At 46.8% G+C, this 24797-nt stretch overlaps 3 protein-coding genes across 3 annotated transcripts in view; all 3 read left to right on the top strand.

Moving 5' to 3' along the window:
* Positions 1–16177, top strand: part of LOC140687398 (signal-regulatory protein beta-1-like) — a 37591-nt gene extending 21414 nt beyond the window's left edge. Inside the window, exon 6 of the mRNA XM_072943949.1 lies at positions 16097–16177. The gene's annotated coding sequence lies outside the window, so the exon portion shown is untranslated. The remainder of the gene's footprint in view (positions 1–16096) is intronic.
* LOC116278113 (signal-regulatory protein beta-1-like) lies at positions 1367–16228 on the top strand. Its single transcript, XM_072943952.1, has 6 exons — positions 1367–1490; positions 4189–4542; positions 10434–10754; positions 11332–11658; positions 15348–15461; positions 16097–16228. The coding sequence occupies exons 1-5, from the start codon at positions 1418–1420 to the stop codon at positions 15452–15454; spliced, it is 1182 nt and encodes a 393-aa protein (XP_072800053.1). The 5' UTR covers positions 1367–1417; the 3' UTR covers positions 15455–15461; positions 16097–16228.
* Positions 16229–24161: 7933 nt separating this feature from the next.
* Positions 24162–24797, top strand: part of LOC102535915 (uncharacterized) — a 30109-nt gene continuing 29473 nt past the window's right edge. The window contains exon 1 of the mRNA XM_072944638.1: positions 24162–24272. Within this exon, the coding sequence (XP_072800739.1) occupies positions 24200–24272 (73 nt within the window). The 5' untranslated portion in view covers positions 24162–24199. The remainder of the gene's footprint in view (positions 24273–24797) is intronic.

Genomic DNA, 24797 nt, shown 5'->3' on the forward strand with positions numbered 1-24797 from the left:
ACTTTTGTGTACAATTTTACAATATTCTTCACCTTGGTGTTATGTATCTCCAGTTTAGGTATCTTTAATATTTCATCGTTTGTGGAATCTCTAAAGTTGTTATTGCTGTTTTCAGTGAGCTCTGACTACAGTGTAAGGTTGTAGTTGAATCTGAACATCAATCTAATATTTAAAAAATTTACAAAACTCTTACTAGTGCAATTAGCACTAATAATTCTGATACCATTAATCTATCTGTCTAAAATTAGTTTTTAGCTTTCATGGTTGAAGAGTCAAACAGCTCGACAAGTTCTATACATTAAAACTGGAGTCTCCCTAACCTTCCAGCACTTTCCAACTCCCAGATGCAACCATTTTCCACTCTTTTAACTGATCATTTTAGCTTTTACTGCCAGTTCTCATGCCCATACTGCGACTTCTTGACTTCTAACTCTTAGGGACTTTTTAATCGACTTCCTACTGTGGAAGTTGGGGATAACATGTTCTGTTCCTCGTGACCTCATTCCACGTGTGCTCACTTTGTTTTCCGCATCACTCTAACATAATTATGATTTTGGATAACTTAACAGTCAGTGTCTACGTTACAATGACTGTGAGATTGCTACTTATAGCTGAGGGTTGAAACATCCCCAGCTTTGACATATGTTCATCCTCCTGTGTGTGTCTGTGTAACCACCACCATGATCAGGATGGACGACAAAGGTCTTCCTTGCGCTACCCCTTTGCAGTGAAGTCCACCCCCACCAAACCAAACCTCTGGCAAATGCCAATCAGTTCTCTCTATATACATAATTTCAAGAATGCTATAAGTGGAGTCTCAAAAAAGCCGTTAGTCATCAACATAACGCCTTCAAGAAACTAATCACTGTTGCACACATAAGTAACTCATCCTTTGTACTGCACAGTAGTATTTCCTCATAAGGACACACCACAGTTTGTTAAACCAGTCACTTATTCAGGGGCATGTGGTTTTGCACTATTACACAGAAATCAGCTGTAACATTAGTGAGCAGGTCTTGTGTAGACTTGAATTTTCATTTCCTGGAGATAAATGCCCGGGAGTGTAACTGAAGGTCATATAACATATTTCCTCTCCTGAAAGAAGAGGAAATGATTTTTTTGTTGGTGGTGAGGAAGCATTATTTCTGCTAGGCCTGTCCAATCTCTCTGAAGAACTAAGATGAGTAACTCCTCACAGTGGAGCCGCGTCCTCGGCCTGATTTCTGTTTCACAACCTGAAGCAGGAACTGGCTAGAATCTAGAAGCAGCTTACGATCTCACAGTACATTTCACCCCATCACAGGCACTTCCTCTTCTATTGGGTGAGCTGGGGCTTCTCTTCTCTCCCCAAAAGAAGGAACTCTGGGTTCTCTGCGGGACACACACTAGGACAGAGCAGCCCCATCAGGCCTCCACGATGCCGACCCCTGCCTCCTGGCCCCGCCCTCCTCCTCCTTGCCTGCTGCTGGCGCTACTGCTGGGACTCACAGGTGAGCACTCCTTCGGGTAGAATCCCTTCATCCTGTCCCTAGACTTCCCCCTGCACGTTTAGGACCTCCACGTAAACAGGGGTGTGCCACTTGGGGAAGCCACAGATGGCCAAGGGCTGGGCATTATCCGAGAGCATGAAATCAGGGATCTGAGCATTTCCTCTGTGGCTCCGCCACCTGCAGCTGGACACCAGGGTTTCGAAGGAGACGATGCTTCAAACACCAACAATGACGGCTTTTTCCGTAGTAACTCGTGTAAGCCTCACAACATCCCTGTGTGAAGCTGTGACTATTATCCCAGATTTACAGAAGGGGAAACTGAGACAGAGAGAGTACACTGCCCGATGTCACCTACCTAAAGTAGGAAACGTTGGGTTCAAGTGCAGGCCAACCAGTTCCAGGTTCATTCTTTGAACCGTGTTGTGCTGCTCAGCTTCTTGGTGGATCCTAATTGCAAGAAAATCAGATAATACAGAGGAACAGTCAGAATCGTCATCACCCATCATCCCACTCAGAGATCACAGAGTTCAAACCCTGCTGTGTGGCCTCTCAAACTTTTGTCAGTGATGTGTTGGGTGGCTTCTATGTGCCAAAACTTTTACTGAGCTTTTAATATCTGTTATAATTTCACTTAATCCTCAAAAGAACCTGTATGGTACAGCAGTAGGCTACACTTGTATATGTACTCATCAACGTGTGCAGTCTGTGTGTGTTTGTGTGTGTGTACGAGGAGGTGCGAGGAAATAAAATAAACACAGACACACGGGATTTCGAAAACGTTTCCCTCAGGTTCTCGGAAAGCGTTTTTCAGTCTACATGAAATGACATCATCAGATGCTTAGTCTTTCCCAGTTTCTCAACACCCTCCCCAAATTTACCCCGACCCTCTCCCAGTTTCTTAAGGCAAGCAAATGTATGTCTTAGTAAAATGAGTAGATTTTCAGGTAGGGCTATCTCGGAGTCCCTTTCCCACGCTGGACAGGAGAGGATGAAAGGTAGAGACTCCTGCCTATGTGACCTATGTCTGAGGTTCTAGCCACACCCGTACGCATATTCAAGGTCATGAAAGCTGCCATTAAAACCCCAGGAAATTTAATGTGTAATAACTTCTCAATTTCTTGAACACTAACCTTGTTCCAGGTACTGCAAATGCCCACGAGTATTAACTCATGCAAGCATGTATCGAAGGTAGACACTGTCGTACCAGGGCTTTATAGATGAGAAAAAGGAAGCACAGACTGGTTTACCATCCCTCAGCAGTGAAGGGAAGAGCTGTGACTGGAACTCGGCTGTCTGGCTCTGGGGCTTACAGGTCTCACCACTGGTCTTCTACTTACTGGGTCCTCGCTTTCACCTCATGATTTTTCTGCAGCTTCTGCCAGTGAGTACACGGAAGCAGGTGGTGTGGGGCAGAGGGCTTCTGGTTTTCTTCTCCTCCACTCTTCTGCTTCTTGCACATGCATGGAGTTCTTCTGTTTATCGCCAAGTCATCTCCATGGGAAACTCAGTTTCTGATACAACTTCCACAGAGATTACGCCCTGAAAGTAGACTTCAGGGTCTCAGGGAGATGTCGGACTACGCAATTCAAATAGCATGCAAATACTTATTGCTTTCCTGCTGGGTACTAGGAACTGTCATAGGAACTTGGGGAGCACTGGTGAATAAAGAGACAATGTAGTTGCCCTCATGATCTTTTCTATGTCTGTAACCTGTTTCTGTTTTGTATATAACTTCATTTGTATTTTTTTTTAGATTCCAAACATAAGTGATATCATACAGTATTTGTCCTTCTCTGTCTGACTTGTCACTAGGTACGATATTTTCTAAGTCCAACCCCTCAACTGAAAATAACAATATTTTATTCTTTTTATGGCTGAGTAGTACTCCATTGTGTGTGTGTGTGTGTGTGTGTGTGTGTGTGTGTATGACACAACTTCTTTAACCAGTCATCTGTCGATGAACATTTAGGTTGCTTCCCTGTCTTGGCTATTGTAAATTGTGCTGCTACGAATACTGGGGTGCATGTATCTTTCTGCATTAGGGTTTTCTTTGATTGCCACTAAATTGGTGATAATTTATTACAGCAACCTTAGGTAATTAATATAACCTGATTGCACCATGGGAAAAAATCCCAGGGACTTGAAACAATGTTTTATTTCCCTTATTAAACTACAGGTCCATTGTGGGTTGGGAGCTCTCAACATCACTCAAGTACCCAGGCTGATGAACCGACCCCATCATGAGTGTGCGCATGTCTGTGGAACAGGGAAGTTGATCCTTAAAGGTTCTTGCAGTTAAATGCATAACCACAAAATATATCCATCACTGCTGCTCACCTCACCATGGTCGAAAGAAGTCTCATAGCCTCTCCCAATGCAAAGGTCCAGAAGTACAACCCACGAGGCCAGAAAGTGGACAGATGGAAATATCTGGTAAAGCATGACATTTGCAGAGAGGCACTCAAACCCACACTCTGTTGTGCCATTCACCCTCTCTGTGCCTCAGATTCCTCATTTGTATTGGGGTCTAACATTACAAGCTCCTTGTGTGAGTTACATGTGATGATAGTTGCACTCGGCTGAGTTGAAGGCCAGCTCATGGTGCCCTCAGTCAGTGAAAGCTGCTGTTGGTAAACATGCGAGAAACCCTACCTATCACATGAGGAGGAATGAATAACTGCTCTGTGTTTCCCTCCAGGAGTGGCGGCTCAGGAGCTGCAGGTGATTCAGCCTGAGACGTCAGTGTCGGTCGCGGCTGGAGAGACGGCCACTCTGCACTGCACCGTGACCTCACTGGTCCCTGTGGGGCCCATCAGGTGGTTCAGGGGCACAGGGCCAGGCCGGGAGTTCATCTATGACTTGAAGAAAAGCCACTCCTCCCGAGTAACAAATGCTTCAGACTTCACAAGGAGAGACAACCCGGACTTTTCCATCCGCATCAGTAACATCACCCCGGCAGACGCCGGTGCCTACTACTGTGTGAAGTTCCAGAGAGGATTACCTGGTGACACGGAGTATAAGTCTGGACCAGGCACTCGGCTCACTGTGAGTGGTGAGTACACGTGGGCCCCTCGTCCCCTGCCCTGTGACAACAAATCAACAAAATGCCCTCCTGTCTTTGAGCAAAACTAAGAATCAGGTGCAGCAGTGGGCGCTTTATCATGATTGGGTCGTGATCTGATTTCCCTCCTGTCTACAGATCAGGGAAGTTGAGGCCTGGAGAGGTCATGCTGTTTGCTCAAGGCCCCATGTCTGGTAATTAGTATGGAAAGTCTGGAAGCCCAGGCTACCTGGCTCAACAGCCCTTGTGTTTTAAATCACATCCAGCCATTTGATTATAAGCTCAAGGGAGGTAAAGCCTGAGTGACTCGCCCGTCACAGGCCAGACCTCACCTCTTGCCTCCAGAGAGTGCTCCCCTCAGTGTGGCCGAGTCTTCACTTTATTCAGCATTTACTGAGCACCTGCTGTATGCCTGGCCCTGCTCCAGATGCCGTGGAAGCAGCAGTGAACAAAGCAGACAAGGGCTCTTCTCCCATGAAGCTTGTGTTCTCTTCCCTTCCAATGCGGAGAGTCCATCCCGGCCAGGGAATTGTCGAGGGCTGGGGGCAGAATGTAGAATGTGTTACTTTACTTCTCCTTCAGACACATCACACTGAGAAGAAACTGCTAGAAGCAGACATTCAGTGTTAACTCTGACAGCCGGGTTTGGAGGAGATGCCCCGAGGTTGGGTGTTTCCTGGGAAGAACTGTCACAAAACCCTCATGTGATTCAGGGATCAACTCATAGTCACTGAAGGCTCCAAGCAGAGCTGTCACATCTCAGAATGTCCCGCACCCAGGGAAGAGGTTCCCCAAGTCGGTGTCTTAGTTGCTGCCCCATCGAGGTAGAAAATGTGATCCTTTATGGTTTTCTGCCAAGGCCCAGGATCCTCATTCTAACTGCAGAACACTGGACTGTCAGTGCAGGAAGGATTCATAGACACCAACTGCCTCACCCCCGACCTACACATGGGGACCCTGAGGCCAAGAGGTGACAGGGACCTAGACCACACTCACAAGGCCAGTGAGTGATGGGATCGTTACAGAACCCAGCTGATTCAGTCCAGGCTCCTCCTGCACCACCATTGGACATTGGTTCCTTGGAAGACAGAGCCTGGCACATAGTAGGTGCTGAATAAAAAACTCCTTGGATTAAACCATTGAACAGGTTCTCAGCTTTCCTAGGATTGAAATGCTCCTTGCATTCAGACCCTGAGTCCCCAGGTGACTGGCAACCTCTGCCTAATTTCAGCCACATGATCCCAAGTCACTCATTCCATATCAGCACCTAGAGCTGCCCAGGGTCTCAGCAGCTACAAAACAGCACATGGTATGCACAGAGCGTCTTTCCCTCTGCAGTCTTCTGCTCAAGGGTACCAAGTTGTCCCCAACCTTGGGCTATTAAGACAGCACTTCAGTCGATACCGCTGTCCATGCCTCACTCTCGTCAAAGAGGAAATTCCCACTGCAAGTGTCACTGCTACATCAGAGAGTATGTGTATTTTGATTTGTGAAGATAGTGCCAAATTTCCCTCCGAGCTGAGGCTGCAAGCAAATATCCCCACAAGCCTTGGACACAGGAGGGAAGGTTGATCCTGGCTTTGCGGGTGTCACTAACGTTCCCAGGTGGTGCCTCCCCTGCTCAGCCAATCACAGGTGGGAACTGGCTCCAACCCCACTCAGACCTGCTGCCTCCCAGGAGACCGTCATCCTCTTCCCCAAGCACCTGCCCAGATGATTCCCTGGATGAGAAAGGAGGGAGGCAGGAGGGGGTGAGGGGGTAGCAGCCTGTCAGATGCTGAATCTTCCTCCTGGCAGTTACTGCCTATAGGCAGTGCTCTGAGGGAGGGGCCATCTGTGCCCCTGAGGCTCTGAGAGGGGACCTGGCGGGTGAGCAGGTAAGGGGGCCAAGGTGGAACCGCAAGCAGCCTGACTCACACCCAGCTCTCTGCACACCCCACTGTGCTTGTCAAAGTGGGGAGAAAGCTCCGACAGTTTCCGTTTAAAATCTTGTGCTGTTTTGTTCTTCAGCAATAAGTATTAAAAACAAAAATCCTCTGTGGCTGCCAGGCTAGCTTTATAAGTGGGAATAGACAGATGCAGTGTCTCCTGATGTCCTGAATCTGCTCCTATGAGGCAGGGCTCAGCGCACTTAGAAGCCCCAGGAGTCCTTTTCTCCCTGTTGCTGTGATGTCGCCCCTTCACTGACCGGCCTGCGGGAGCAGCTCCGGGAAGGGGAGCAAGGAAAGAGAAGAGGGGCCCCTGCATCCCAGCAGCACCGGGCACGCCCACTCCTGGCCCCGCAGACTGAGGAGGGGGAGGGGGAGGTAGTTCCTAGGAGATGCTGGGGGCCCCGCATGGACAGAGTTCATGTTCTAGACTCAGGTGTCAGGAGCCCGTGTCTCCCCCTTCTTGCTACGGGGTCCCCAGGCCTGGGCCCTCGGAGGGCACTCCTCCCTGGTCTCGCTTGAAGTCAAGAATCTCAGAGGGAAAAGGGGAGGGTGGTGGTCAGTGTGGGGGCCCCTGAAGGTGCACGCCTGCTCTGTTGTTGGACATGAAACCTCAGGGGCCAAGGGAATTCCTTCTGGGATATGGTTGTGGGGCTGAAGAGACTTTTATTTCTCTCAGCCTCAGTTTTATCATTTCTAAAATGGTGATAATCATGGATTCTTTCTAGCAGGGTTAGAAGGATTTCAGACTGTATGTCTAAACCACCAGCACAGAGTAGCCCCCCCAAATGGAGGTGTTGTTTCAAGGCTGTGTCTCACTTCCCTTTGCAGGGCTTACCAGCCTGCAGAAGGATGACAATCACCCCAACTTTGCAGGATGTCCTGAGGGTGCGATGAGCCTGGTGACAGAGCAGCCCCTCAGTGAGCCATGGCGTTGTTCCTCCAGGCTGTGGTCTGCGCAAGTCTCAGTTCCCGCTAGTCCTCAGTTTCCCCACCTGTGATCTCGGCTGCCTTTCAGGGTCTGTGGTGACTGGAGAGGTTTAGAAACCCTTAGATGGGGTGGGCTAGGGTGTCACTGAGCCTCAGGACACAGTGATTTAGAGCCTGGGCCAAGCCCTGCTGCCTGGGCTCCCATCCCAGCTCTGCCAGATCCTGGCTCTGGGACCTCGGTCGCGTCCCTCTCCACACTGGGGCTCGGGGTCCTGGTCCATCCCTGTCAGCACCGCCCTCCCAGAGCCACTGCAGGGACTGAATGAGGGAACCATGTACAGAGCTTAGAGCAGAGCCCGGAACAGTGTACGTGTTCCATCACTGTTAGCTGTGATGTGCCGAAGCCGGAGGCCTCGGGCGGCTCACTCCCTCCAGGATTGAGCATAACTGGGGTTGGGGTGGAGCTGGCTGCTTTCCACCTTGGCTGCCCATCAGAATCACCTAGGTAACGCTGACAAGATCCCCAGCCCCCGTCCCCACCCAAGAAACCCTGGTTTAATTGGAGACACGTGGGCCCGGGCAGCTGACTGATTAACGCCTGCAGGGGATGCTGCCCACAGCCCTGGCGGACAAGCCCTGAGCTCCGTGTTCTCTGAGGTCACAGATGGAGCTGGGGTTTTTTGCCCAGACAGAGGTCACTCCTCCTTGGTGCTGGAGCTGCGAGAACAGCTTTTCAGGGACGTTGCAGAATAGCCTATGACGGTGACAGTTCTTCAGAGGCCAAGAAAGGAAGCTTCAACAGAGGCGGAGGGACACCTCCTCCCATGGAGCTCACCTGGGGTGAAGGGCTTCCTATGGACTCAGAAGACTCTGTTCAGCCCTGAGCTTTGTTGCTGGGGAAGACTTCCCATCTTTAAAGAGGGGCTGGGATCCCCTCAAACACTCCCTGCTCAGCACAGAGCCCGCCAGCCTCAACACACCAACATGACACGATGCAATCTCTCCTCCCTCCTTTCAAAATGCTTCCAGCTTTCTGTAAAGAGCTGGTCTGCGGGGGAATGCCTGCGACATCATATATTTTGAAAGCCAATTTCCCCAATTTGTTTCCTGAAGGGATTATAAAAAAGAGGAAGAGAATTATACTGTGGTGGTTCTATGGCTGCTTTTTCATTAGGGTTTTTCATGCCAGATGCACGGAGCAGGATTTGAGACTTTTTGTTTGTTTGTTTTTTCCTGTTGTGCTTGTGTTCTGCCTTCTCACTGCCTGAAGAATAAACAGGCAGTTTCAGAACTAGGAATGACCAGACCTTGTGACAACACTCACAGGTCTTGGTGCTTAAGCACCCACTGTGCACCAGGCTCTGTGTTTTAAGTACATCCCCCCTTGTCTGACCAGGGTGGGGCTGTCACACACATTGCAGGGAAACAGAGACTGAGACTCAGAGGTAATCAGAGACACTAATCAATTAGCCTTGGTGCGGTGGGATGAGCTCCAACCTTTCCTTGCTGGGTGCCCTTGGCCAGCTGTGTCTACCCAGAGCCTCATCCGATAAATGTGACCCCATTCGGACCCACATTTCATGGCTTGTGAGGAGAAATGAAGAACTTAGGATCCTGGAGGGATCAGCCCATCATCAGGCTGTGAAAACACTCTCCGTCAGTGGTAACCAATCACAGCTTCTCTTCCCTTTGGGGCATCCAGGATGCTGGTATTTCTATAACTTGACATACTCAACTTACATCTCCTTATGATGTCCCCAAATATCTCTGAATTTTAGGAAGCAAGTTAAATATTTACAAGTGCAAATATTTGTAATGTTTACTGTCTGCCAACGTTTACAGGAGGTGTTGAGTAATACTGAATAATTTGGAGAAACCCTATGACCTTCTACAGGGAGAAACCTTGTCTTTTCATTCGCTAATTTGTGTGTTTTCAGGACACAGGAGCTGCTTCTGCCTGCTTCATGGGCCTGTGTCTGTGTCTCTTCTGACTTAATAACAATTAAGAAATTAACCACCTCTGCTTTCTCAGCTCTCAGTGACCTTTGCTTTCAACTCAAAAGTGACCCAAGAGAAGAACCTAGATTCAGAAAAACATCCCTTCGCCCTTCTTCCTTTGAAATTCAGCGATTGGCACGTTAGTCCTACAGGAATATTTGTGGAGAGAATGAAATCTATCTAGTAAATTATCACATATATTTGAAGGGAGAGCTCTGGATGTAAATACAGTCTGGGTTACACAGAGATCTGTGTTTAGTTTTGTCAAAGCATTTTACTCAAAGCAAGGATGCTTCCAATGCCTGACTGAACCCTCACTGCAACCCTGGGAAGGATAAGGCCTGCAGTCCCCTTTCACAGATGAGGAGCTGGGGGGGGCCCCGGCCACTGCTCTCATCTGCTGCCCAGGCTGATTCAGCACCCATGGTGGTCCCGCTCCACCCCTGCTTCCCCTGCACCTACTTCTGTAAATGCTTTCCTTACTGTAGTTAGTTCCCCAGGGGAGCCCAGCTAGGAAGAGTTTTAATAGGAGAGTGACAGCCATCAGTTTTTTTGGTTCCTGCACCCAGATCAGTGGGAATTCACCTGAGGGAGGAAAGAATGTGGACTTTGATCTCAGGCCTGGAAACCATGTTGGTCCCACCCCAGACTCAGAGCTCACCTCTAGGAACCTGTGCGTCTCCTCCTAAGATGAGAATAAAGACACTGCCCTCTGAGGCCTAATAGAAGGATTAAAAAATAATGGTAAATGATCTTAGTGGGGACCTTGTAGCTTAGTGGTAGAGCGCATGCTTAGCATGCATGAGGTCCTGGGTTCAATCCTCAGTAAACTAAAGAAAAAAGATGGGAAAAAAAAAAAAAGAAATTAAATAAACCTGATTATCACCCCCTGCAACAAAATTGAATTGAAATAAAGTTGAAAACAAAATCTTAAAAAAAATGTGAACGTTCTTAACTGCGTCACAAGCTTATCATTAGTGATGATAATGACAATTATGTTCATTGTTGTAAATGCTCCTTTTGTAGCCAAACCCTCTCCTCCCGTGGTATCAGGCCCCGCCTCGAGGGCCTCACCTGAGCAGACAGTGAGCTTCACCTGCAGATCCCACGGCTTCTCCCCCAGAAACATCTCCCTGAAATGGTTCAAAAACGGGAATGAGATCGCAGCCTCCAAGACCAGCATGGACCCAGAGGGAGACAGCGTTTCCTACAGCGTCTCCAGCACAGCCAAGGTGGTGCTGGCCCCGGGGGATGTTCGCTCCCAGGTCATCTGCGAGGTGGCCCACGTCACCCTGCAGGGGGGCCCTCCTCTCCGTGGGACTGCCAACTTGTCTGAGACCATCCGAGGTAGATGCCCCTCACACCAGCCCGAGCCCACACCTGCCCCCAAGCCCCACCTGCTCCTCCCCCTGCTTTTGGCTCCAGGCCTTGAATTGCCTGGAGTAGATTTCCTGACAGTCCTTCCCGACCACCACGCACCTCCATGTGCTGGTCACTCACTACTGATTTAATGGCAGCTGCCAGGTGACACCTGCCACGTGCCAAGCACTGTGCTCAGCAGTTTCCTTTACTTACAACAGCATCTCCAACTACTGAGCACCTACTCTAAGCCAAGGCCCTAAGTGCCTCGGGATTTCACTTACTTGGCTGCAGTTATTATATTCCAACTGCATGCCAGTTGCTTACTGATTCCCCACATTATAACCCTAACAGGACCAACCAGTCCTTGAGCACCTGCTGTGTGCCCTGCAAGGTGCTTAGGATCTCACTGATATGCAAATTGCACGCTGAGTTTTTGAGCACCTGCTGCATGCCTGGCTCTGTCCTCAGGGACCTCCTTGCAGGGCTGGGAGCTGCTCTCCAGCCCCTGTCCTGTGACCTCTCTGTTCCACAAGGTCAGAGCTCCTGCCCTGTGCTGTTTCAGTTCCGCCCACCGTGGAGGTCACCCAACAGCCCACGGCAGGGACCCAAGTGAACGTCACCTGCCAGGCGAAGCAGTTCTACCCCCGAGACCTCCAGCTGAGCTGGGTGGAGAATGGAAACGTGTCCCGGATAGAAACAGCGTCGACCATCACGGAGAACAAGGACGGGACCTTTAACCGGACGAGCTGGCTCCTGGTGAACTCGTCCGCCCACAGGGGGAAGATGCTGGCCTGCAGGGTGGAGCATGATGGGCAGCCGGCGGTCAGCGCCTACCTCACCCTGGAGGCCTATGCTCCCCAGAGGGACCAGGGCACACATGAACACCCTGGTGAGCTTCCATTAACCTGAAAGGGCTTTTAAAATTTTATCTTTTTAAGTTGTTAAAGTAGTCATTCTTCCTCGGTATAGAATAGTCTAGAAGTCTATAAATGTACAGTAGAATTTTGAGGTGACTTCCCCCACTCAAATCCCATACTCCAAGAGTCACTACTGGGAAGAGTTTGGTACTTTTTTTTTTTTTACATCATTTCACATCAATATACTTGAAAGAAAGAAAGGAAGAAGGGAGATGATTCTGTCCATAATATCCTGTCTCTTCCTCTCTTCAAGAAACAGTAACTCTGTTCATCCTTCCCTGTCCACTCGCCTCCCTCTTCCTTCTTTCTAACCTCTGCCTAGTCTCCCTTCCATCCTAGATGTTCCCATCCATCAGTAACACCACCCCAAGCGATGTCTCAGCCACAACTTGTCTGAGACGATCAGGGTAGATGCCCCTCACCCCCAGCCCTAGCCCACATCCATCCGCCTTCCTGGCCCCAGCCTGCTCCTCCTGGAAGAGGTCACAGTTGAACTGGGATTTGCAGGTAGTCAACATGCACTGAGCGACTGTGGTCATTGCTGGTCCACTGTCACAAATCAGGGGACAAAGAAAGCCCTATGAAATTCTGGACAGGGAGCCCTGAGGATGCAGAGTTTCAGTCTGGTCCAGGCACCCAGGTGGCCGTGAGTGGTCACCGCATGGGCTTCCTTTATCCCCTGACCTGTGACAGTGGATCAGCAACGATCACCACTGCTCAGTGCACATGTACTAAATGCAAATCTCGCTTCAGTTATGATCCCCTTTCCTGTTCTAGCCACCCGCTGGATTTGCAGTTTACCAAAGGGACTCAGATAGCACTGGTAGGATGCTGTTGAAGATGTCTTGCCAGGTAATTGGGCTAGACTGATGAGCGCAAACTGAGTCCCTGACGACAGGAACCACCAGCATGTACAACAGATACGTGCTAAGTAGAGGCACGTTCCCCTTTAGCTGGACATTGTCCCGAGGACATACGGAGTCCCCCTTTCTATGCACAATATGTGTCTTATTTCTCTCTCGTGTCACATCATGAGGTAGTCCATCAGATTTCCAAGAGATTTACTCCAGATGACCTTGCAACAGCCCATGTTCCTTCCAACATGCCCTATGGCGTTGTCCTCATTAGCTAGGTCAATGCTCGGTCAACAAGAGTCCGTGTCCCTGCCTGCTGGAAGAATAAAGTTTAAGAAGGAAAAGACAAACACCTTCCATCTAACAATAGATGCAGAGAATTTGCATAGTTGTGTCCACTCATAACTGAGTCTTGTGTGCACATCCAGGTGCCTATGGAGTCCACAGGTGTGTAGTCAGATGATTGAGAACATTGATTTTGCACAGAACCTATGCCGTGACTCACAGAAAAATCAACCATAATTCCCCAATATCATCTAAACCGGAGTAGAAATTCAAATTTTCCAAAATTTCTTCTATCATTGCTTTTTGTGCACCACAGTTGTTTTTAACTCATCTGTAAATGCTTGGTAGAGTTCTCCTGTGACACCATCTGGGCCTCAACAATCTTTTTTTTTTTTCAATGAATTTGAATTGTCTAGGACTATTCAGATTATTTATTTCTTATTGTGTGAACTGCAGTAGGCTGTCCTTTTTGAGGTATTTGCTCCATTGTCTCTAAGTTGTCAAATTTCTCTCTCTACCGCTGTTCACAGTATTTCCTTACTACCCTTCTGGTGTCTGTGGCGTCCGCAGTGATGTCCTGTTTCATTCCTGGTGTTGAAAAGGTGTCATTACTCTTTTTTCTTTCTCATTGGTATTAGAAGTCTTTCCATTTTAATGGTCTTTTAAAAGAAATTAATCCTTGTTTCAGTGATGGTCTATTATTTTTCTGCTTCCAATTTCATTGATTTTTTTCTTTCTTATTTCCTTCTCTGTGCTTCCTTTGGCTTTATTTTGCTCTTCCTATCTCATTTTTGTGCAGGGATTTAGATTATTGATTTAGACTTTGTCTTTTTTCTAGTATCAGGCCTGGGTCTCCTCCTGTGCCTGGCGACTTAGGAGAGGGACCTGGGTGCCTGGCCACGGTGTTCTTCCTCCTGTGCTCGGGCCTCTAGCCAGTTTGCTGCCTCTTCTGCCCTAGACTCTGCCGATGTTGGTCCCTTGTGTGATTTCTAGGGTTCAACTTGTACTGAACAGGGAGAGCAGGAGAGATGAGTCCACACCGTCCTGTCTGGAGGGTCCTGGATTTGCTTTTAAATCTTCCATCTCCTGCTGGGGCTCCACCAGGGCTGTTACTCCAGTGTGCTGCAGTGTTCCTGATCCAGCCTGCCTGCTAGCGTAGTGAGGCTGGAAGTGGCTTTCAGGTCAACCGTGTTAACAGGCTAAAGGGAAGTGTCAGATGCCTTTGTGACACTGCTGTCCAGGACACACAGCTTTCCCTGGGCCATCTGAGGGCTCGGCCCGCCACGGTCCTGAGTCCAGTGGGTCTGCTGTGAAAATGCCAGTCTTACTGTTTGTTTTTATGGTATTCGAGTGTCTTCACAATGTATCTAGCTTAGAGGACTTCTCTCTTAGGACAGCAGAACCCAGTATGTTAATGGAATTTTTGGTTGGTTGCTTGGTTTTAATAGTAGGAGAAACGTTCTGAATCCTCTAAGTGTTTGGTCCTTTTCTGCTTTTCAGGAACTAAATCCCTTCCCCCCTTTTTTCTTTTTCCCTTCCCTACTCAATTGCCAAACATCACTTCTTTCTCTCTGCATTTCCCTACAAAAAGTAAGCACCTTAAATCATGCCTGTCTGCTCAGTCCCATCTGTCCTACTTGAATTAGCTTCTTACTGCCACTGAGAACTTACCACACTGACAGATTTAACACAAGAGAAATTTGTCGTCACACATTTGTAGAGGTCTGAAGCCTACTATGGGCGGCAGGGCGGTGCTCCTTCTGAGGGCTCCTGAAGAAAACCCATTTCCTTGCCTTTTCCAGCTCCCAGAGATGCCCACCCCCCTGAGCAAAGGGCCCCACATCACTCCGGCCCCAGCTTCTGACATCACATCTCCTGCTCTGATTCTCCTGCCTCCATCTTTCGCTTACAAGACTCTTTATGATTAGATGAGATCCTCTGGGAAATCCCGAATCATGTGCTCATCTCAGGATTTTTAACCACTAGTGCGCATGTCTTTTGACCTATAAGGTAACCTTTACACAGACTCTGGGGATTCTGTGTCAACTCTTGAATCAGGCAGGCTTTGAAACCACTTCCTATGAGCTGTGCTCTGCTCTACAGGAGACTTTTACCAATATCATCAAATTTAGGTTGGATTTAATATTGGTGATGGGACTTTCATGTTCCTTTCGTAGCTGCCCTTGTCTGTTTTGTCCTTTCCTGGCGGCTGGATGAGCGGGGGACGGCTGCCTAGTGAAGGCTTGTGCACTAGGATTTGATTTCTCCCTTGTCTCAGTTCTTTTCACTTCTGACATTTTCCCTTCTAGTATGAGGAGCTTTACAGCCTGAAGAGGGAGTGGGTGAGAATGAGGGACTCTATATATTGATTTCTGCCTCGAGATTACGCGGAAGACAGAGGAGGCAGGTTAAACCTCAGAGTGTTGATGGGCCCAGGTGGCCTTAGCTGGAGTAAGTAGGGGCTCCAGAGAATGGCTCCTGTGCGGCCCCTCTCATCAGACCTTCTGTCTCTGGATTTCCAGGCCCAGAGCTGACTTCCCCTCTGCTGGTAGTTCTGCTCCTAAGCCACAAAGTGCTGCTAGTGCTCGGTGTCTCTGTCATCTTTGTCCACAGGAAGCGTTGCATCTGACCGTAAGGTGTGGGCAAGGGTGGGGAGGACACGTTCTGTCCCAGAAACAGCAAAGTCAGCAGTAGGGGCAAGTCCACAGGTCACACAGGGTCAGGACCCACGTGGAGTTAAGAGAAGGAGACACACCTCCCTCAGTACCAGGAGATGGAGATGGGGTTTCCCTCTCAAAGATACCCAACTCCCAGGAGGCGTGTGGGGTCCTGTAGGAGGTGGGCTGGATCAGGGGTTTTCAAAGGGTGTCTCCTGGCAGTCATGTGGACAGAGGCTGCTGAATAAGGAGCAGCTGAAAGGGTGGTTTCCTTGGAGACCATTTCTTGATCCTTGAATCCTGGGGCTCCGTGGGGGCAAAAGGAATCCCCATGTTAGGGTAATGGGGAGAAACCCTGGATCTGCTGCTCTGAGGGCTGCTCCTGCTCTGACCCTCCATGTGACAGAGAAGGGCTGGGGAAGGGGCATCAGGGCCTGGGGAGGAGGCTGCGGGGGCAGAGACCTCTCTCAGGGGCTGCCCAGCCTCTCAGACAGGTATCCCACGAGGAGAACAGCCTGGGCACATAGGAGGCATGCAGTCAACGTTTCTTGAATGATGATCAGATCATTAAATATGAACACAGTTCCCACAGTTCCTTCCTTCCTCCTTTGCAGGGTACCACCCTCAGTCTCTGCTGCCTGTTTCCCCCCCTGCGGGGCCCAGCCTAAGAGAAGACCCAGCTGGGATCTTCCACGACTCTGCTCCAAATGGCTCTCCTCCACGGAGACTTGCCTGCCCCCACACTCCTAAGATCTTCTCACAGTCCTCGAGGCCCCCAGAGCTGCATCTTCATACATCACTCTGAGCAGGAAGGACCTCCCCCAACCTGCACTCTCCACCATTTGAGGTTCTTTCACCTCTAAAATACAAATGATTCGCCATCATGGTTTTAAGAAGAACAGTTATTCTCTTTCCTCGTTGCCTAAACGTCCTACCCCTCAAACCCTGAAGGTCGTGTTGCCTCCTGTCTCTGGGATGGAACCAGAACTTCCATCCTCCTGCGTCCTTCCCGACCCTTCTCTCACAGTAAACAGACTGTGTCCACAAGCCTCAGAGTCATCCTTGCTTTCTCCTTCTCTTGTATCCCGTATTCAGTTATTCCTTCAAAATGCTGATGTCCAGAGGTGAGATGAGAAATCTTTAACATTTGACTCTCCAGAAGGAAAAAGAAAATGAAAGCCGGATTTGTAGGACTTACCACTTTCTCGCTGTAAATACTCTCAATGTGGCCAATTTCAAGTTACCATCACTTCAACAAGCAGCTTGTAGGATTCCTGCAAAGGTAACAACGGGTTCTCATGAGCCAGCCCAAGCCTTCTCCAGCACACCACTCAGTTGCATGCATAATCGGCACATTCTCACCCTGACCACGACTCCCGGGTCCCAGCCACCATCTCCTCCTGCACTACTGCTGTGGTCTCTGACTGGCTTCCTTGTTTCTGGCTCAGTGATTCTTTGGGAAAGTCAGTTAAATCCTATCACTCCTCTGCTTCCTCCCCCAGCATACCTGCCTGCTTCACTCTCCTACTTCTTACCAGTCTCTGCTCATGTCACTTCATCAAAGGTACCTTCCCTCAGCCACAAAAACCGACAACATAATGCCGTTTGCAGCAACATGGATACTCCTGGAGAATGTCATTCTAAATGAAGCAAGCCAGAAAGAGAAAGAAAAATACCATATGAGATCACTCATATGTGGAATCTAAAAAACAAAAACAAAAACAAACAAACAAACAAAGCGTAAATACAGGTCAGAAATACACTCATAGACAAAATACAGACTTGTGGTTGTCAGGGGGGTGGAGGGTGGGAAGGGATAGACTGGGATTTCAAAATTGTAGGACAGATAAACAAGATTACACTGTATAGCACAAGGAAATATACACAATATGTTATGATAAGTCACAGAGAAAAAAATGTGACAATGAGTGTATATGTCCATGAATGACTGAAAAATTGTGCTGAACACTGGAATTTGACACAACATTGTAAAGTGATTATAAATCAATAAAAAATGTTAAAAAAAAATCAATGTTACAGATAGATTCAAAGTAATTATAAAATACGGAAAAGCTGAAGTTTATTAAGTGAAAAGCAAAATAAATACATAAAATGAAAAAAAAAAGGTACCTTCCATAGATGGCCCTGTATAAAATACCAATTCCTCTCTCACCCTGGCATTCCATGTCCTCTTAACCTGATTAATTGCTTCTTGAGCACTTACTACCATCTGACATAACAGAACATAGGCGGTCCTCACTTCACACAGAAGAGGACCATAAAAATTACTGCATACACTGCGTCATAAAAAGTGATCTCAGTAATCAGTGGTATAAATAATGATTCTGATGTGAGACACTTTTTTCAAAACTTTAGAATCTCCCCTCCTTTCAGATTTAAATACACAGACAAAAGGAGAAAAACTAATCATATGTAGTTTGACACATTCGACACCTTGAGAATTAAAGCAATTTTATTTCTTTATAAAAGCTTATCAGAATTATTTTCAACCATTTTTAATTTATTTTTATTTACCTCTATTCATAATTTTTAGATAATGAAAATATATCATATTAAAACCATCACTAAAAAAGAAAATTAGTAAACATACAAGCACAAAAAAACTTATCCGAACGTTTGAACAGGGCTTGCCTTCTTCTTCTTGTCTAATCTACAGTATAAGAGCATCTTTTTTATGCCTTGGTGAATTATCAGATGCCTTGCTATATTTGGATCAGTTTCCAACATTTTATGCTCTGTATGTTCAAAATCGTGGAATCTTTGCAAAACTTCCTTTAGTTTGAAGTATTTGCTGCTGTGACTTCCTCTGGGACATTTTCACCCTTTTCCTCACCACCATTTCCCTCATTTACGTGGTAGGTTTGCCTTCACCAAGTTCCCCTGGATGCGTATCTAGAATCTTTCTAACAGTCTGCGTGTACCATTCCCAGGGTCAGAGATTTCTTCTCTAATCCACTTACATTCAGTTGGAATGTCACTTCCAGCATCACCACTTTTTGCGTCTCCATTGCACTCTCGTCTTCGTCGTCAATTCCCTTTTACAATGAGTCATTTTTGTAAATTCATATGGATTGATCACTGGGAGACAGTGGGCAACACGTCCACATACGTTGCTGTCTGGGCCTAAGCTGAGTAACAAGAGTCACAGTGATCAATTACTACAGGCTTTCGAAGTATGGACGTGATTGGTTACTGACCACGACGAGCATCTGTTAGTACACAGTGATCTGTGGGCTGACGTAGAGTCAGCAAAACAGTTATACTTGATGCAATTGTGCAAAGTAACTTTCCTGTGGTAAGTGAATTCTGAACTGCGTGTTGGGGGATTCATGCTATTGATCTAAACTGAAATTCATGCACCACGCAAGATGAACCCTGATGTACGTGTTGTCTCTTCCTCATATAGGCTGTCCGTTCCATGAGAAGGGACTCTGACTCCTCAGTTGCCAGAACATGATCGCCACATACTAGGCCATTAATGGTTATTTTAATAAATGAATGAATGAGTTTCCACTAGAGTTGGATTTCAAATAAAAATTATCTAATTCAATCACCTGGATCTTGTATTCTAAGGTTCTTTCATTAAAGGAAAACCTCTCTTCTTTGTGTTTAGAAATCCTATCAAAAATTCAATAACCTTTAAAAAGTGAGAAAGGGAAACACCAAAAGAAAATAAAACCAAAAACCAACACCAAAAACCAGAAACCAATCATTAACTGGAGTTTGTCAAAGGTGCTCAGGAACCAACAGTAAGAGGTCACAATGGACAAAGCTGGAACATTTGAAGCAACAAATATACAAAGTATTGGAGTATATACATATCGAAAGGTTGTGCCCTCCAGATTCACACCTTACCCTGCTGATGGCCAATGCACACTGGTGTCAGCGCAGGGGCCACAATCCGGCTCTGCCACCCCTTGGTTGAGTGTAAGCACTGCACCAAGCTGTGCTTTCCTATGACTTATACTGAGATATTTAGCTTTTATATTATTAACTCACATTATTTAGTTATTTAATCCTCCTAATTTTCCTAGGAAGGAATACATTCTATTGCAGAATTGTAAAACTGGTTAGGGAAAAAATTCCAGAAGTTGTTAGATCATAATCTCAGAAGCCTTGAACATAAACGCTTACAGGCTTCCAGTTTGGGTGTCAGAATAGCACGGGGTAAACATACGGTCCCTGCCATAAGCCCAGTTTTGCCTCCTGTGGCCTTGTGCCAGTACTTCACTTCTCCAAACCTACATTCCTTCCTATGTCAAATATTAGCATCTTGGAATCATGAAGACTAGAGTCTAGGAATCTTCATCAAGTCATGGAGTGACTCAAAGGGTTCATAGGTTCTTACATGGAACTCAGGATCACTTTTGGTCTTTAAGGACCATAGTAGAAAAGAAAGGCAAATTAGGATCACTTTCATGATTCCATGCTTCCATCCAGACACACATTCACTCATGCATTCCCACGTTCAATCACGCGATATTATTCAGGCATGGGTTAACCAATACCTAACTCCTCCTCTGGGGCAGGCCCTGGGCAGATGACCCATCCTCAAGGAGCAGCCCCCAATCATGGGGCCCACTGTAAACTTCCTACGGTCATTGTCTGGTTTCTCTGGGCTGTGCCAGTTCCCCTGCAGTGACAGTGTCCCAAGCTTCACCCGCCTTGGACTTGGTGGCCGTTAACTGACACGTGCAGAGATTCTACCCCCAGAGCATGTGTCTCACCTGGATGGAGAACTGCCGTGCGTTCCAGGGAGAGAAGCAGCCCACGCCGAAGCAGAACAGTGATGGGACCTACACCCCGGAAAGCTTGCAGCTGGTGAACGCCTCGGTGCAGGGGTCCGAGCGTGTGCTCACCTGTAAGGTGTAGCACGAGGCACAGCCTCCCACCCGGGCCAGCCTCATACTGTCCGCAGCAGCCCACAGCACAGACAACCCCCTTGGGAGCCCAGGTAAGCTCACATCTAATCCTGTGAGCAACTGGGTCACTTCTGTCTCCAGGTGGAGTGAGGAATTAACACCCAAGAGCTCCATTTGTTGTCTCCTCTGCCTGTTGTCCCTTAGGTCCAGCGACGCCTGCCCTTATCTCTGTAGCTTTCCTCCTGGGTTTCAAAGTGCTGCTGGTGATCGGTTTCATGGTCTTACATGTGCAGGTGGCAGAACCTGTAACAGGTGAGTTGATGGCAGCCTTAGTCCTTAGGGAGGGAGATCAGGGCCCCTTTCCTGGGCTGGCAAGAGGAGTCCAGAGTGAGCGCACAAAGTCACACCGATGATCCAGCCTCAAGGGAAGGTTCTGAACAATCTCATTTTCTCCAAATGTATCTTGGAATTCTCAGAGGCGTCCAACTGTCATGCATTGAGTAGCGCTCTGGAGTTTCAGAGTTTTCCTATTAAGTTTTCTGGGACCCTAAAGGTGAGGGTCCAAGGTGTAGAGGTGGGATAAAGGTCAAAGTATTGAGATCAGGACCCAAAAGAGCACCCTCATAAACTACTATGGATTTCATTATCACGTGATCTATCCTTGGAATGAATGAGAAAAGTATTGCTATAATCAACTAATACAACCTTCCTAAGGGACTTGGAGGTGCTGACAGGTGGCAAAGATGAACGTGGGTATGAGAGGAGTTCAGAACTCAGCAAGAGGTGCTGGGGTGTAATGAGTAGGGGCTTCATTTCTGATCTGCGCCATGAACCCAGGCCAAGCAGAGTGCCTGCCACACAATAGGTGGTAGTAAATATTCGCGGAATTAATACATAAATGAATGAATGAATGAATGATTCTTTCTACAGATCTGTCATGTTGTGCCATACACTACCTCCTGCCCTGTCCAAAGGGCTCAAGTGGGGTGAAGAAGCTTTAAGGACCTCAGGTGACCCGAGACCCCTGCCCTTCCCTCTGCTGCACTCTCCTCCACTACGCACATGTCCCCTTCCACACACCCTCCTGGTGTTCCTTCTCTCTGAGCTTTGGAGCTGAGTCAAGGACAGACTTTGGTCATGGGAACTTGGGGATGGCTGGACACTGATGAGCTCCAAATGCGCCCTGCCTCCACCCCATAGAGAATCAGGCAGATCATGAACAACCCTTCATTTTTAAAGCTGTTGCAAGTCTGATTTCATTTTGATGCAAATGTATTTTGAAATGACTAAGCTCACTAAGCATTTTCCTATTCTCAAATTTGTTAAGAATAACATTAAAAACATCCAAAAACCTACCATCCTATATTCGCAGAATGTTATAACATTTTGTTGCTATAGTCTGCTCTTCCTGCTTAAAATACTATCCTGAGATTGGAAATTGGTGTTTATAATCTCAAGCATGATTTTATACCTTTCCAACGTACCTATAAAATTTTAAGCAGAATGTAATATTACTTTGCATGTTTTAAATTTTATATAAATTCTATTGATACTGTACAAAGCATTTGGGAACTTTTCGTTTTTATGCTTTACACAGTGGTAGGATAAATGCACTTTGGTATATGTAGCTCCATTTTATTAATTTCTGCTCTAAAGTTTTATATTATAAGAATATGCCACAGTGTATCAAATCTTGTGACTAATATTGAAGCTTTATGCAATGTTTTGCTCATACAGCTTTGCAACAAACATTCTTATCTTTGTTTCCTCGGCACATATATGGGAGAGTCCCTCTTCTTCCTCCAGTTAGTCCACAAAGCAGCTGTGTAGGTATCATTGGGAGCTTCTGTTATTTAAAAAAAAAAAAGATTTGAAATTTTTTACCAAATTTAACTCTTTCCATTTATGCCTTTTTCTTGCTACAATATGTGCACATATATGTATATGTATAGTGTGTGTGTGTGCGCGTGCATGCGCGTGCATTCTATACATGGTACGGATCCTATTTTTTTCTTTCATAATAAATTATCCAGCATCAACTGATCTGTGTTGTCACCTGTGCCTTTATCAAGTTTCCATAAATTTGCGGTTCTCTTAAGAGGTCTTTGTTTCATTAAGGCTCTTGTCGACCTCTCTGTTAAAACGACACTGTCTTAGTTAGACTACCTTTATAAGTTTTGACAGCTCTGTTGGGCATATCTTCTCACCCTTTCTGTTGTTTAAAACTATCATGGTTATTTGGCCCCAAAGCATTTTAGAATCACTGTCAAGTCATGAAAAATCCTTTCAGAATTATTATTATTATGTGATTGCATTGAATTTATATATTAACTTGGGCAAAGTGACATCTTTTCAAATATTGAATTTTCCCTTTTATGGACATGCTATACCTCTATTTATTTAGGGTTCTTTTTATTACTTTTGTGTACAATTTTACAATATTCTTCACCTTGGTGTTATGTATCTCCAGTTTAGGTATCTTTAATATTTCATCTTTTGTGGAATCTCTAAAGTTGTTATTGCTGTTTTCAGTGAGCTTTGACTACAGTGTAAGGTTGTAGTTGAATCTGAACATCAATCTTATATTTAAAAAATTTACAAAACTCTTACTAGTGCAATTAGCACTAATAATTCTGATACCATTAATCTATCTGTCTAAAATTAGTTTTTAGCTTTCATGGTTGAAGAGTCAAACAGCTTGACAAGTTCTATACATTAAAACTGGAGTCTCCCTAACCTTCCAGCACTTTCCAACTCCCAGATGCAACCATTTTCCACTCTTTTAACTGATCATTTTAGCTTTTACTGCCAGTTCTCATGCCCATACTGCGACTTCTTGACTTCTAACTCTTAGGGACTTTTTAATCGACTTCCTACTATGGAAGTTGGGGATAACATGTTCTGTTCCTCGTGACCTCATTCCACGTGTGCTCACTTTGTTTTCCGCATCACTCTAACATAATTATGATTTTGGATAACTTAACAGTCAGTGTCTATGTTACAATGACTGTGAGATTGCTACTTATAGCTGAGGGTTGAAACATCCCCAGCTTTGACATATGTTCATCCTCCTGTGTGTGTCTGTGTAACCACCACCATGATCAGGATGGACGACAAAGGTCTTCCTTGCGCTACCCCTTTGCAGTGAAGTCCACCACCACCAAACCAAACCTCTGGCAAATGCCAATCAGTTCTCTCTATATACATAATTTCAAGAATGCTATAAGTGGAGTCTCAAAAAAGCCGTTAGTCATCAACATAACGCCTTCAAGAAACTAATCACTGTTGCACACATAAGTAACTCATCCTTTGTACTGCACAGTAGTATTTCCTCATCAGGACACACCACAGTTTGTTAAACCACTCACTTATTCAGGGGCATGTGGTTTTGCACTATTACACAGAAATCAGCTGTAACATTAGTGAACAGGTCTTGTGTAGACATGAATTTTCATTTCCTGGAGATAAATGCCCGGGAGTGTAACTGAAGGTCATATAACATATTTCCTCTCCTGAAAGAAGAGGAAATGATTTTTTTGTTGGTGGTGAGGAAGCATTATTTCTGCTAGGCCTGTCCAATCTCTCTGAAGAACTAAGATGAGTAACTCCTCACAGTGGAGCCGCGTCCTCGGCCTGATTTCTGTTTCACAACCTGAAGCAGGAACTGGCTAGAATCTAGAAGCAGCTTACGATCTCACAGTACATTTCACCCCATCACAGGCACTTCCTCTTCTATTGGGTGAGCTGGGGCTTCTCTTCTCTCCCCAAAAGAAGGAACTCTGGGTTCTCTGCAGGACACACACTTGGACAGAGCAGTCCTACCAGGCCTCCACGATGCCGACCCCTGACTCCTGGCCCCGCCCTCCTCCTCCTTGCCTGCTGCTGGCGCTACTGCTGGGACTCACAGGTGAGCACTCCTTCCGGTAGAATCCCTTCATCCTGTCCCTAGACTTCCCCCTGCACGTTTAGGACCTCCACGTAAACAGGGGTGTGCCACTTGGGGAAGCCACAGATGGCCAAGGGCTGGGCATTATCCGAGAGCATGAAATCAGGGATCTGAGCATTTCCTCTGTGGCTCCGCCACCTGCAGCTGGACACCAGGGGCTTCGAAGGAGACGATGCTTCAAACACCAACAATGACGGCTTTTTGCGTAATAACTCGTGGAACCCTCACAACATCCCTGTGTGAAGCTGTGACTATTATCCCAGATTTACAGAAGGGGAAACTGAGACAGAGAGAGTACACTGCCTGATGTCACCTACCTAAGGCAGGAAATGTTGGGTTCAAGTGCAGGCCAACCAGCTCCAGGTTCATTCTTTGAACCGTGTTGTGCTGCTCAGCTTCTTGGTGGATCCTAATTGCAAGAAAATCAGATAATACAGAGGAACAGTCAGAATCGTCATCACCCATCATCCCACTCAGAGATCACAG

This window comes from Vicugna pacos, chromosome 19 (genome assembly GCF_048564905.1).
Source record: "Vicugna pacos chromosome 19, VicPac4, whole genome shotgun sequence".
In the NCBI taxonomy this organism is placed as follows: Eukaryota; Metazoa; Chordata; class Mammalia; order Artiodactyla; family Camelidae; genus Vicugna; species Vicugna pacos.

What these genes read in the sequence shown, in the direction of transcription:
- LOC116278113 (XM_072943952.1), top strand. Translation starts at nt 1,418, where the DNA reads ATGCCGACCCCTGCCTCCTGGCCCCGCCCTCCTCCTCCTTGCCTGCTG. An exon ending in GCTACTGCTGGGACTCACAG is followed by an intron (nt 1,491 to 4,188) that starts GTGAGCACTCCT and finishes GTTTCCCTCCAG; the next exon opens with GAGTGGCGGCTCAGGAGCTG. An exon ending in GGGCACACATGAACACCCTG is followed by an intron (nt 11,659 to 15,347) that starts GTGAGCTTCCAT and finishes CTGGATTTCCAG; the next exon opens with GCCCAGAGCTGACTTCCCCT.